At 40.8% G+C, this 12,867-nt stretch overlaps 1 protein-coding gene across 1 annotated transcript in view; it reads left to right on the top strand.

Moving 5' to 3' along the window:
• Positions 1-12,867, top strand: part of LOC145401324 (non-lysosomal glucosylceramidase) — a 39,302-nt gene that overhangs the window by 6,395 nt on the left and 20,040 nt on the right. Inside the window, exons 4-7 of the mRNA XM_080273650.1 lie at positions 75-237; positions 1,999-2,119; positions 2,660-2,778; positions 9,181-9,301. Of these exons, the coding sequence (XP_080129776.1) occupies positions 75-237; positions 1,999-2,119; positions 2,660-2,778; positions 9,181-9,301 (524 nt within the window). The remainder of the gene's footprint in view (positions 1-74; positions 238-1,998; positions 2,120-2,659; positions 2,779-9,180; positions 9,302-12,867) is intronic.

Raw genomic sequence — 12,867 nt, 5'->3', positions numbered from 1 at the left:
GCCCACTGTATATTGTGGTCAAAGAATAAAAGAGGAAATATGACTTCAACAGATTGCCCAATGACTTATTACAGCAAACCAAAGCGGTGCCTGGGGTCATGGGAGTGGGGCTTCAGTGGTGGAGATGGGCTGTACTGTGGGCTGTATCCTCGCTCATGGACCGTCTACAATATTAAGGAGCAGAGCATCAGGCTTATCTGTCGCCAGGTGTCACCTGTCATACCACACAACTACAAGGTCAGCCATATACCATACATGATTTTATTTGTCATCATTTCCGACACGCACACAAAAGAAGCAGAATTAAGAAGAGGAATGTAAATGACCTAAACTATCACATTACATGTCCTGCAAAATTAGCTGCACATGCAGTTATATAATACAGTACCAGTATTCATCATATTTTATTGTGTATACAGTTCCTTATACATTCACTTCACAGCTGTACAAAGTCTGTCATGTTTCAAGTTTTATACCTGTATATTTCCAGTTATATTTTCATCTGCCTTTCTACCTATACCGTACTTCACAACTGTGTATGATGGATAGGTTACCAAATACATCCATACCCTGTTATCCGGCGCATCGATAATCGATGCTTTGCTAGACCGACCACAAGAAATAGGGGAACATTCCCACAATCCGAACAGTTTGAATGTTCGTCGCCTTGCTAGTCTAACATCCTGCCTCTCCAGTCCGACATCTCGCCTCTCCCTAGGTTTGAAACGAGGCCCTCACGGTCCTCCCTTCCTCCCTCCATTCCCTCTCTTCTCTATCCCATCCCTCCTCCATCTCCTACCACACTCAGCACTGCCAGGCATGTCTCACTCCCTGTCCCCCTGTCTTCCCTCACCCCTGGTTGTCTGCCTCCATCCCCCTGCCCTCCCCCACTCCTCCATCTCTTCTGTGTGTGTGTGTGTGTGTGTGTGTGTGTGTGTGTGAGTGAGAGAGAGTGGTGAGTAAGTGATAGTGGTAAGTGAGTGAGTCAGTGAATGAGTGAGTGAAAATGGTGAGAGAGTGAGTGTGAGTGAGTGAGTGAGATAAGGGGGCATCCCTGGGCATAGTAGGGATGTTTGGCTTTCTTGCCTCCTTCCCTGTCCCTTCACCCTCCCCCACCTCCACCTGTCTCCCTCCCTATCCCCCTGTCTTCCCCCACCCCTCACTTGGCATACTGCCAACAGCCTGCCTGGCTGTTTAGTTGCCTGAAGTGGTGTTGAACGCCGCATGTTCCACCAGCCTACCCTCCTGCATGTGATGTTTGCTGTGCCATTTTTTAGCAGTAACATTGTTTATGTGGATAATAATATTATCTATGGCATTTCTGTGTCATTCTCTATTGATTGAGTAAGGTATATGAGAGTTTGGGTTTGGAACGCAGCTCTGACTTTTCTTCAGTATCTTATGAGGAAAATTGCTTCGATATCCAACATACTCGCTGACCGAACACTCCCACTGGTACACTGCCATATATCACAGTAGATAGACTGGCAGAATGTTTGTGAGTAAACGTGAAAGTACAAGGAGGTCAAGAAGGCGGTTGGATGGGGTAAATGAATGTGAGAAAGTGTGGTATGGAAATTAGTGAAAATAATGCATTGAGAGGGGGTTGACATGGGTAAATGATGTATGCATGGGGAAGCAGACAGTAAGTTTAATGCCCAATTTTTATTTTTCTGGGTGACTGAATGCTGATGGTTATGTTTGTGGAACTGGGTTTTTGAACACTTGAATGATTTATGAATGTTTTTTTTTTATCTAGGTCACTTGGCTCATTGTTGATAATTCTCCAACTTTTATGCCTTCAGTTTCTTTGTTTATAGGTCCTCCCCAATGCAATCTTTTTTTAGATGGGGAAAAAGGGTGACGATGATGATGATGATGATTGTTACCGTAATATGTGTGACCTTTGAAGATGAAGATAATACAGTATCCAGCAATTTATGTGAAAGCTTTTGGAGGTAAGTTACTATAAATTACTGCCTGGTATGTTTTTTTCAGGATTCCTGCTTACCAGTTGGTGTCTTTGTGTGGACAATAGAAAATAATAATGCCGAACCAAGAGATGTGTCCATTACTTTCACATTCAAAAATGGGACTGGTGGAAGTGAAGATAAAGATGGTAGGTACTGCAGTATTGTCCTCTACTTTGGAAATAATGAGATGCCACTGGAGGTGCCGGTACTAACCCCGGATTTTTTTTTTTTCCCCCAATGTGCAGGTCATGTCTTGGACAGTGGTATTAATATTTAAGATATTCATTATTTGTCTTAGGAATCTTGGATGAACATGGATGCACTGAATTGTATTCTTGAGAGTATTGGGAAAGGCAACAAAGGCTTGAAGAGCATTGCTGAATGTGCAAAGAACATCTTACACAATTTCTGTTGTACTGGTAGTGCAGTTTTTTCTTAAAGTTGTAGTCTGAATTGCAGAATTAGAGAATTGCACATAAAACAGAGAAATATCCTTTGATACATACATACTCATAAACTTTCAAGAAATATGTGATCTTTTGTGATTATTGTAACTATTGCTTTTGAGATAGATTTATAGAAAATATCATGACTATATAGTCAGGGAAATATTCGTTGACACCAGTGTGCTCACATACATTTTTAAAATGTCTAATGTTTGTGAATATTGTACTGCTTTGTTGCAGGTGAATGCTGGAGTGAGACCTTTGAACGAGTGTTAGAGGACACACATGTCAAAGGTGTGGTTCTTCACCAGACACTGAGAAGTCTGAATCTACGTTACTGTTTAGCCATTAAGCAACTGGTTAGTTTTGCACAACATTTTCTATTGTGTACTATTTGCCTACTTTTTTTTTTGGGGGGGGGGATTCATATCATAAACACAAGTACTGTCTTTAATACAACCCGTATTAGTATGCACATAATATTGCTTTAATATGTATATTGATTATTATTTTTTGTTTCAGAAGTGAAGTTTAGAATAAATGAAGTAGGAAAGGTGCTGGGAGGAATGAAAAAAGTGTTTAAATGTCGTTCGCTTAGAATGGATGTAAAGAGAAGGCTGTATGAGGGTGTTGTGGTACTGACTGCATTATATGGGGCTGAAACATGGAATATGGGTGTAGCAGAGAGGAAAAGTTTGAATGTAATGGAGATGAGATGTCTGAGGAGTATGTGTGGAGTGACGCGTATGGATCGAGTGCGAAGGAGAACTGGAGTTGTTCGGGAGATGGCTGGTAGAGTTGAGCAGAGGGTGTTGCAATGGTTTGGGCATATGGAGAGAATGGATAATGAGCGATTGGTGAAAAAGATAACTAGATCTGATGTGAGAGGTGTAAGGCTGAGAGGAAGACCACGAATAGGATGGATGGACAGTGTGAAGAGAGCGCTGGATGCGAGAGGGATGTCTGTTGAGCAAGGAAGAGTGGCTGTGCGTGACAGAAGTAAATGGAGAGAAATTGTGAATGAATAAGTGATGACGCAGCCCTGAGGGGATATTCTCCCGCATTTGGTCTGATCAGCTAGTCAGGTCAGGTGCGGGTAAGGGGATGGGTCTGTTATGATGTGGCAGGGGTAAACCAGTTCTGCTGTCGGGCCCTGCTGCGGATGTCACTGATTGCATTGCGCAGTTGACCCTTGTGTGGTGTGATGCGGTGAGGATCTGTCCGTTCTCCCCTTTGGAGCTAAGATGCGAATGAATGTGTTTGAATGGATGAGTAAATGGAGAGTGAGTCATCCTGTCTCGGCTACCTCCCTTTCCTTGGGGGAAGCAGCCTAGGTATATAGATAGATAGATAGATTTTTTGTTTCTAATTTGACTGAAGCTTCATTAGCCTCATCCATCTGAGGACATCTTTTTTTTTAATATTATATTTATATGTGGTGAGTGTAGCCTATACACTGTATATACACTGTATATGGCTAGTGAGGGAGTGATCGCCCTCTACCTACACAGATCAAAAGCCCTCGGGAGCAGGGGGGTGGTTGCTTTCTCTGGCAGAGGAACTCCTTGAGAGTGAAATGGCTGGGAAGCATGCCGGCACGTGACTGGCTACAGCATAGCTGGGTCTTTCGGGTGTGGGCAATCAGGCAAGTTAGCTGCCTACTGCGACTGCAACACAATGGCGAGGTGTTCAGGAAGTTAGCCAAAGAAACCTTGATGGACTCTGAAAGAACAATAATGGCCCCCAGTCCCGTGCAGCCCTTAAATGGGCAGGGGGTGCTAAGAATCTCACGGTTGCCTCAGTTACAATCTAATTCCTTTGTCAATGCAAAAAATACAATTAAAATTGGTAACTGGAATGTGAGAACGCCAAATCATGACGGTAAAATCGATGAGTTAGTGAAGGTTTTTCAAAATTACGGACTTGATATTTGTGCTCTGACAGAAACTAGATTAACTGGAGTCGATAAGTTGGATTTGGAGGATGGTATACGTTTATTGATATCTGGCCGACAGGACGGAATGCATTATCAGGGAGTAGGATTGTTGCTGGGTTGTAAAGCAAATAAGGCTTTATGTGAGTGGGATCCTATAGATGAGCGATTGCTATACGCACGGTTTAAATCAAATCATGGCAACATCAGTCTGTTTGTGTGTTATGCACCTACTAATGATGCACTCAATGAAAGGAAAGACACATTTTATGAAAAGTTGCAAGAAGGAGTAGGAAGGGTACCTAGACATGATGTTTTGATCTGCGTTGGAGACTTTAATGCAGTAATGGGCTGTTCAAATGAGGGATTTGAGGCATGTATGGGTAAGATGGGAGTTGGTAGTAGGATGAGTGAAAACGGAGTGAGGTTTGGAAGCTTCTGTCTAGCAAATGACTTAGTCATCGGGGGCACACTCTTTCAGCATTGCAATATACACAAGACAACTTGGGTGTCGCCGTGTGGAAAATATAAAAATCAGATTGATCACATCGCTATCAGTAGGAGGCATAGAAGTTCTCTGCTAGATGTTCATGTTAAACGGGGAGCGGATATTGGTAGTGACCATCAACTCAGCATTGCAAAAATAAGGTTTAAACTTAAAAATCAGAAGAAGGAAAAATCTGGTGTTGGTAGATACGATATTGTTAAGCTTAGAAGAGAAGGAGAAGAAAAGGAGGAATTCAGATTAGAATGCAGAAATAGGTTTTTGGTGTTGGAAACGTTGGAAGAGGGGGAGAGAAGTGTAGATGAGATGTGGGAGGATGTGAACAAAGTTTTGCATGAGACTGCTGAATGTACGATTGGAAGGAGACATAGATTCAGGAGAAAGAAATGGATATCAGAGGAAACGTGGGATATGATAAAAAAGAGAGGTGAGGCTAAATTGAGGAGTGAGATGCAATGCGTTGATGAACGAGAGATTGAATTAGCAAGAGCTGCGTACTGGAGTTTGAATTCAGAAGTAAGAAGGTTAGCTAGGAGAGATAAAAGAAGATGTGTGGATGAAAAGGTTGCAGAGACTGAAATCCTAATAAACAAAAATGATGGACAGAGTCAAAGAATAGCATATGAATCGATTAGAGAACTGAGTGGTAATGCAGGTAAACGCAAGGAAATACCAATTAGAGACAGGGAAGGAAATTTATTGACCAAAGATGGAGATATTAAAAATAGATGGAAAGAGCATTTTGAGACAGTTCTTAATAGACCAATACCACCAGAAGAGGATATACCGTCTGCTCAGGAAGATTTAAATATAGAAACAGGAGAGTTGAGGCTTGCAGAATTGGAGAAAGCAGTAAAACAGTTAAAGAATAATAAGGCACCAGGGGAGGATGGTTTATTTCCGGAAATGTTTAAAGTGGAGGGGGATAGATTAATAATGATCTTGACCAAGCTATTCAATAAGATATGGGTGAGGGGGTTACTACCATCAGTTTGGAAGAATGGTGTAATTGTTAAAGTTCCGAAGAAAGGAGACCTGAGTGAATGTGGTAATTGGAGGGGAATCTCTTTGTCACCGATAGCTTTGAAAGTTTTCAGTAGAGTGTTGTTAAATAGGTTGGAGCCGGTGGTTGAGGGTATTCTGAGGGATGAACAGGCTGGTTTTAGAAAGGGACGTGGTTGCAATGATCAGATCTTTATAGTTAGGCATTTGATGCAGCAAGTTAATGAAATGAGAGTACCGTTAAGTCTTTGTTTTGTTGATTTTGAAAAGGCTTTTGATAGTGTTTCGAGAGAGTCTATGGGGAAGATCATGAGACATTATGGAATACCAGAGGAGTTTGTGAGGGTCATTATGAACATGCATGAGGACACATTTTGTAAAGTGATGGTTGATGGTTGTCTGAGTGATTCGTTTGAAGTCAAGTCCGGAGTAATTCAAGGTGGTGTTCTATCGCCTTTACTATTTATATTGGTCATTGATTACATTATGAAACGTGTTGGAACAGAAACCGGTGCAGGTATACTTTGGGGAGAGAACAGGAAACTTTTGGATTTAGATTATGCAGATGATATAGTTTTGATTTGTGATGGGCCAGAAGAGATGCAGAGAGTGTTGGACTGTTTGGTGAGTGAAGGTCGCAAGGTGGGTTTGGTTATTAATTGTGGAAAAACTGAAATAATCAATATGAATATGGAAAATGCGCAGGAATGTGTAATTGGAGGTATGGTTGTAAAGCAAGTTGATAGGTTTAAATATTTAGGTACTTATTTAGCCAAGGATGGTTCTTTGAACTTTGAATTCGAGGAAAGGTTAAAGAAGGCTAATCAGGCAATGGGAATGCTTAAAAATATTTGGAATAATAACAATTTCTCTGTGCATACAAAAATCAAACTTTATAAGGTAATGGTTAGGAGTATCTTAATTTATGGACACGAGTCTTGGTACAGCACAGTGACTATGGAAAATAAATTCTTGGTGTTTGAAAATAAAGCACTTAGAAGAATATTAGGAGTTAAGTGGTGGGAAAGGATACCAAATAGTAGAAGTAGAGAAATAACGGGAGTGCAGCCGATCGATGAATATGTTAGATTCTTACGATGGAAGTGGCTAGGACATGTGTATAGGAGACAGGGAATAGTACGAGGTACACCAGGGTGGGTGGCACCTGGTAGGAGAGGTAGAGGAAGGCCAAAAGAGACGTGGGTGAGGACAATGAGACGGGAAGCTGGAGATGAGTGTTGGGGAGATCTTGAGGAGTTAGCACAAGATAGGATGTGGTGGTGTGAGTTCATCGAGGCCCTATGCATCCCCGAGGGTGCCACAGGAAATGATTGATTGATTGATTGATATGTTTTGGTTCGGCTTAGGAGAGATGCCTCAGTCTTAAGGAGTTACATGCATGTCCATTAGCTTCTTTAGTCTGAATAATATTTTACTTTTTCCTAACTACCACCAGATGATTTGATTCACACAGAAGAGATCCTGTGGGTAGAAGGAGTTAAAACTTGCAATTTAACATTTGTTTTAGTGGTAAGTGGGGGCGTTCACCCTCCACTCACTTGATGTAGTGCTGCTCTCGGGTGTCTGCCCTTTTTCCTCTCCTCCATCCTTCTCTCCTTTCATCCTCCTCTGCCTTTCTTTCTTCTACCTTCCCTTGTCCTTCTGTCAATGGGTGACTTTACACTCCCTCTTCTGTCTTTCTTTCCATCATTCTGTCCTCTTCCTTCTGCCTATGGGTGACTGTACACTGAGTGACAAGCCAAATGATTTCCAGTACCCCAGGAAACCACCACACTGGGTGGTAACCGTATACAGTAACCAAATTTTGGCACCTGGTGGTTTAGTGGGTAATTATTGTGCTCCAATTGGATTGAGCCAGTGAAGGTTTATAATTATCCAAGGGGTTGTTGGGGTTTATTGCTCATGTAATGCCACTCAGGGATGAGTGAGGCAGGTCACTCTCATCTTAAATGTCAGGATCAACTGCCTAGCCCGGGGCTTCTACGTTCCTCATGGGGCAACGTAGGATTGGATGATCAATGAATGAATGAATGTGTTTAACGGTACTACAGGCAGACCCTGAGATAACCCCTAGATGCGATACCCGGGCACAGTGATGGGGGTAGAAATACCGTCCTATCCTGCCGAATGATGGCCGGACTCTGGTATAACGATGGGCTTTGTTTATTTGTTTGTTTTGTAACCTATTTTGATGATATTTTAGACTTAAATTTTGTTTTTAGGTTGATTTATGAACTGTTTTTAGACTTAGATTAATGTTTGTCATAGGTGGGGTGAACATTGTCATTTTGGGGTACAGTATACTAAGTTTGATTTTTTCCAAACTTATTTTTGATGATTTTCATATTTTATTTTTGGGTTTAGTTGAGTTATATCTTGTTTTAGGCTTAGTTTAGCTTGTTTTAAAGCTATTTAGGGGTTTAGGTTAGCTAGATACTTGTTTTTGGACTCATTTGGGTGGATTTAGGACTTGGTTGGAGGGGAAACCCAAGGCTCAAAGATGCATCCTTATGCTTTACATGTTAAATCTACCCCGAGATATGATACCCCGCCCAGCAATAGATTTTTACTTAACCAGTTGCATTGTTAAACCAGGTCTGCCTGTATTATATCCTCTTTGAGTTATTGATTTAGCTGTTCTAAGATTGCATAAGGTTGCAGCATCCCTATCCATCCATTCCATTTTATTCATTATTCACTTATAATTTGCTGTTTGAATTAATGTGCAGTTACCTTTAAATCCTCTCCTAACTGTGAAAATTCAAAAGCTTTGAAGAGTGTGTGGTTAGTAAGAGGCAGTCAAATTATCATCAGAACCCTGAGTCTTATGTCCACAGGGTTGAGAGATCTTCAGCAGAAGTCACAGATCTTTTGAGGAATACATATCATATGTAAAAATAAGTTACCTGTGTTTTCTGCATCCCATTAAGGTAACCAAAAGAGGTTTGAGTAAAATGCAGGAAATACCATAGTTCTTTTATTGTCATATGTGTATGGCAACCACACCCACCACATGTGGTGTAAATAATTTCTTGTCTCATTTCATTTATAGCCCAGGAAAGGGGGGATCATTCATGGGACTTCACCACATTAACTAATGATACTGTATAAAAGAATTAAAACTGCTATTACTAGGGTGGCGATGATAATGGTTTCTGTTGATGTATGTTGTTTTGAAAGTTGGCTGTGTAATGGTTTCTGTTGATGTATGTTGTTTTGAAAGTTGGCTGTGTAATGGTTTCTGTTGATGTATGTTGTTTTGAAAGTTGGCTGTGTTGTTTATCATTAGTGTTTGTGCAGCCTGGAGTGTCTGTGTCCACCTGCCCTGGCTTTGACCCCACTGGCCCTGGTGACACTATATGGAATGACCTCAAGCTGGATGGAGAATTGGACCCTAGAGATATTCCACTCACAAAAACCAGTAAGTTTTTTTTTTTTTTTTAATAAATAGCAGGTTTATGAGATGGACTGTAAGGTGTTTATGGCATTTATGGATCTGGGAAAAGCATATGACAAAGTAGACAAAGAAGGATTCTTGAAAGTTTTGCACATACACGGTGTAGATGGTAAGCTGCTAGGTGCCGTCAAGAGTTTTTATGGTGGAAGTAAGGCATGTGTAAGAGTAAATGGGCATCTAAAGTAATGGTTCACAATTATTGTAGGCATGCAGCAAGGTTGTGTGATGTCCCCATGGTTGTTCAGTGTATATATGGATGGGGTGATGAGAGAAGTAAAAACACGAGTAATGGAGAGAGGGATGGTGTTGGTAATGAATAATGAATGGTGATGGATAGAATATCTCAGATATGCTGTATGCTGATGATGCAGTGCTACTTGCAAATACTGGACATGAACTTGGTAGACTAGCGCAGTTTTGCTGATGTCTGTGAGCTTCGTGCTGTGAGAGTAAATGTAGAAAAGAGTAAGGTGATGGTAATCGAGAGAGAAAGTGACCCCCAGTGTGATGTTTTAGTGAATGGAGAGAGACTGAAATGGGTGAGAGAGTTCAAGTACTTGGGTACAGTAATAGAAAACAGAGGAAAATGTGCAAGTGAAGTGGAAAGTAAAGTGTTGCAAGGAAGGAAAGTAGCTGGTGCAATGAAGGCCTTGATAAGAAACAGTGGCTTTGAGTGTAGCAGCTGCATGAGGCTTACATGAAGGAGTGTTAGGACCAACTATGTGAGACTATGATGTGGCATGAAAATGAAAAGTCAAGAGTGAGAGCAGTGGAGATGGAACTGCTGAGGAATGTATGTGGAGTGCAGCGTGGATAGGATACAAAATAATGTGATTCGTTAAAGATGCGAAGTGAAGAAGCCTGTGGACAACAGAATCGAAGAGAGTTTACTGGGATGGTATGGCCATGTGGAGAGATTGGATAACAATAGAGTGGTGAAAAAGGTATATCTTATCGAATTTGAAGGAGGGAGGAGGCGAGGTAGGCCAAGGAAAAAGTGGAGGGATATGGTGGATGAGTGTGTGAGGAAGAAAGGTATGGAGGTCGTTGAGGTTAGGGGACTGACAAGAGATCAAGCTGGCTGGATGAATGTTATGAGAAGTGCATGATCAGGGATTTGGCACCCCATTTTAATATGACAGTGTTTGGAATGACTCTGTCGGATATGTTTAGGTGAAGCTACAGAATGTGATGAAAGTTTTTTGGTGTGTCAGATAGAGCCAGGATTCCGGGGGTTTGAATGTTGAGTGAATGGAAGTGTGGCCCATTGGAGCGGGCAAACTTGGGCTGTCTGGACGTTGCTACTCCTCACCCTGTCCAGGAGGTGGGAAAGGAGGTCCGGGTGATGATGATGATGAATACCAGCACTCTGGTTTTGCATTTTAAATTAATATAAAAAAAGCTATTCACCTTGTAAATACACAAACTAATAAGCAATGTATGAAGTTTCTCAAAAGAATAACTCTGCATCCTGTAAAGTAATGCATTGTTCATAGTTTCACATAGTTTTATTTGCACCATATTTTGGTAGTTGTCATCTAATCAGTTTTTGTATTAGTGAGCAACAGCTGCTAGTGAGCTTACAATGTGCCTTCAAGTTCTGTGTTGGCTGCAGCTTTGTCCCATCCTAGCCTTGTCTTATGCATTGAATTAATTATTTGCAAGCAGGATACTGGTACCATTATTTTAGGGCATGAGACTGGTGATTCTGTATAGCCTGTGTATTACTACTGTATTTTAACATAATGAGTGCTAGAGAGGGACGTCCTCCTATAGTGACACTGATATTGTGAGGCCTTACTGCATGCTTATATCCTATATCTCTCTCTCCCCGTCCCCCAAAAGGAAGTTGATGAACTATGGGAGAAGGGCAACTTCTGCCTGCAGTCCACCTGGTTAACATTTCAGATGAGTGTGGGGCGATGACAACAGTAACTACAGTCTAGTAGGGAGAAAACAGTGCCACTCACTTCTTACTCTTATAACAGGAAACTTATTAGTAATTATAGATGGGAAAGAGGGCTTGCAGATCATCCCTTATCACATTGACAGAGGGATTTAATGACCCTCCTAGCACATTTTGTAATGGTGACAGCCTTGTAATTTCTGCAACATAGGGGACAGTCTTCTTGTCGAGATCTGTGTCCTTGTAAAGATATCAAGAGAGAATTTTCCCATGGCTATAGCCTATGGTGATTTTGACATAACTTGAACCCCCTTAAAGAAGAGATAAGCTGGGTGAACAAAAATTTAAGAAAATATTCTTGTGCAGAAATAATGCTGTAGAGAGTTAAGTAGAGTGGAGGAGGCCCAACCCCTGGAAGCATCATTGAGTATAAGAAGAGAGTAAAATATAGAGCATGAGAACCACCTGTGGAGATGGAATCTGCATTTTCTCTTTTGGACATTAGCCATTGCTAAATGTTCATTCACTTTTGTTCATTGCAGTGTTACACTTATTTCCTTGTATTGCAGATAGCAGTTGAGGTAATCCTCCATATTCTCCATATCGTTTATATTAATGCATTGTCAGCATAAGAATTATTATCTGACACTTATTGTGTGATGATGTAGGGATGAAGTTACCAAACTTGCTGCTGATCTGATCATTAAGTCAGTGGCTGTGTGCCCTTTGTTTTAGTGTTGGTCACACCACATAAATTGTGAGGGGCAGGTGTTTTCTGCCAGTGAACTGTTTTCACTAAACCATCATTCAAAGTCTGTGACAGCTGTATTGGAGTAAAAGGCCATCAGTTATACAGATTTTTGTTTATATTGTTATGGGCGGGTTCAGTCTAAGTAATTGTATTATTCTATATGACAGATGTTATGTACTTTTTATTTCGTAGAATGATTTGTTAATTTTATGAAATATTGTATTCCAGTATCAATATGAACGTGGAATGTGTTGGCCTTTATTTGCTGTGAGGGCAAATTCTTCCCTGTAGTAATCTCAGATGGATTATTGCAGTCCACCATTAAAGGCTATACACTTTGGTGTGTACTGTAACAAGATGTAGTAGTATATATATAAGAAATAATCTTTTTCAGTGTTGTTAAGGCCATTCAGCACCTGTAGGAAATGGCTGGTTATGTTATTTGTCACTTTCAATAGCTTTAGTGAGGAGAGGAGAACACCTTGACTCATTGTGGGAAGTGCTTAGTTTTGTAGTAAAGATACATTCAGGGACGTAGTTTAAGAAATATTAATGCAAAATAGAAATTTGAACTTCTGGTGGTAGATACTTTAAGTTGGATAGAAGGCTGTGTCCTATAATATACAGTATTACATATCTTTTAAGTTGGGTACAAGTCTGTGTCCTATACACAATATTTCATATCTTTGAAGCTGGGTAGAAGGCTGTGTCCAATACACAGTATTATGTATCTTCCAGAGGTATTTGCAGTTTTTCTGTTACTGTTATGTTTAGTGCTGTCAGGGCCATAGGTCAGTCTCCTACCCACAAACATTCCAAACTGTGATAGCTCAGCCATTGACCTAAACATCCCCAAAAGGTTAATACTGTATA

Source organism: Coenobita brevimanus, chromosome 55, assembly GCF_032717465.1.
Source record: "Coenobita brevimanus isolate Jiangsu-jjx chromosome 55, ASM3271746v2, whole genome shotgun sequence".
NCBI lineage: Eukaryota > Metazoa > Arthropoda > Malacostraca > Decapoda > Coenobitidae > Coenobita > Coenobita brevimanus.
This window is presented reverse-complemented; position numbering and strand designations above follow the sequence as displayed.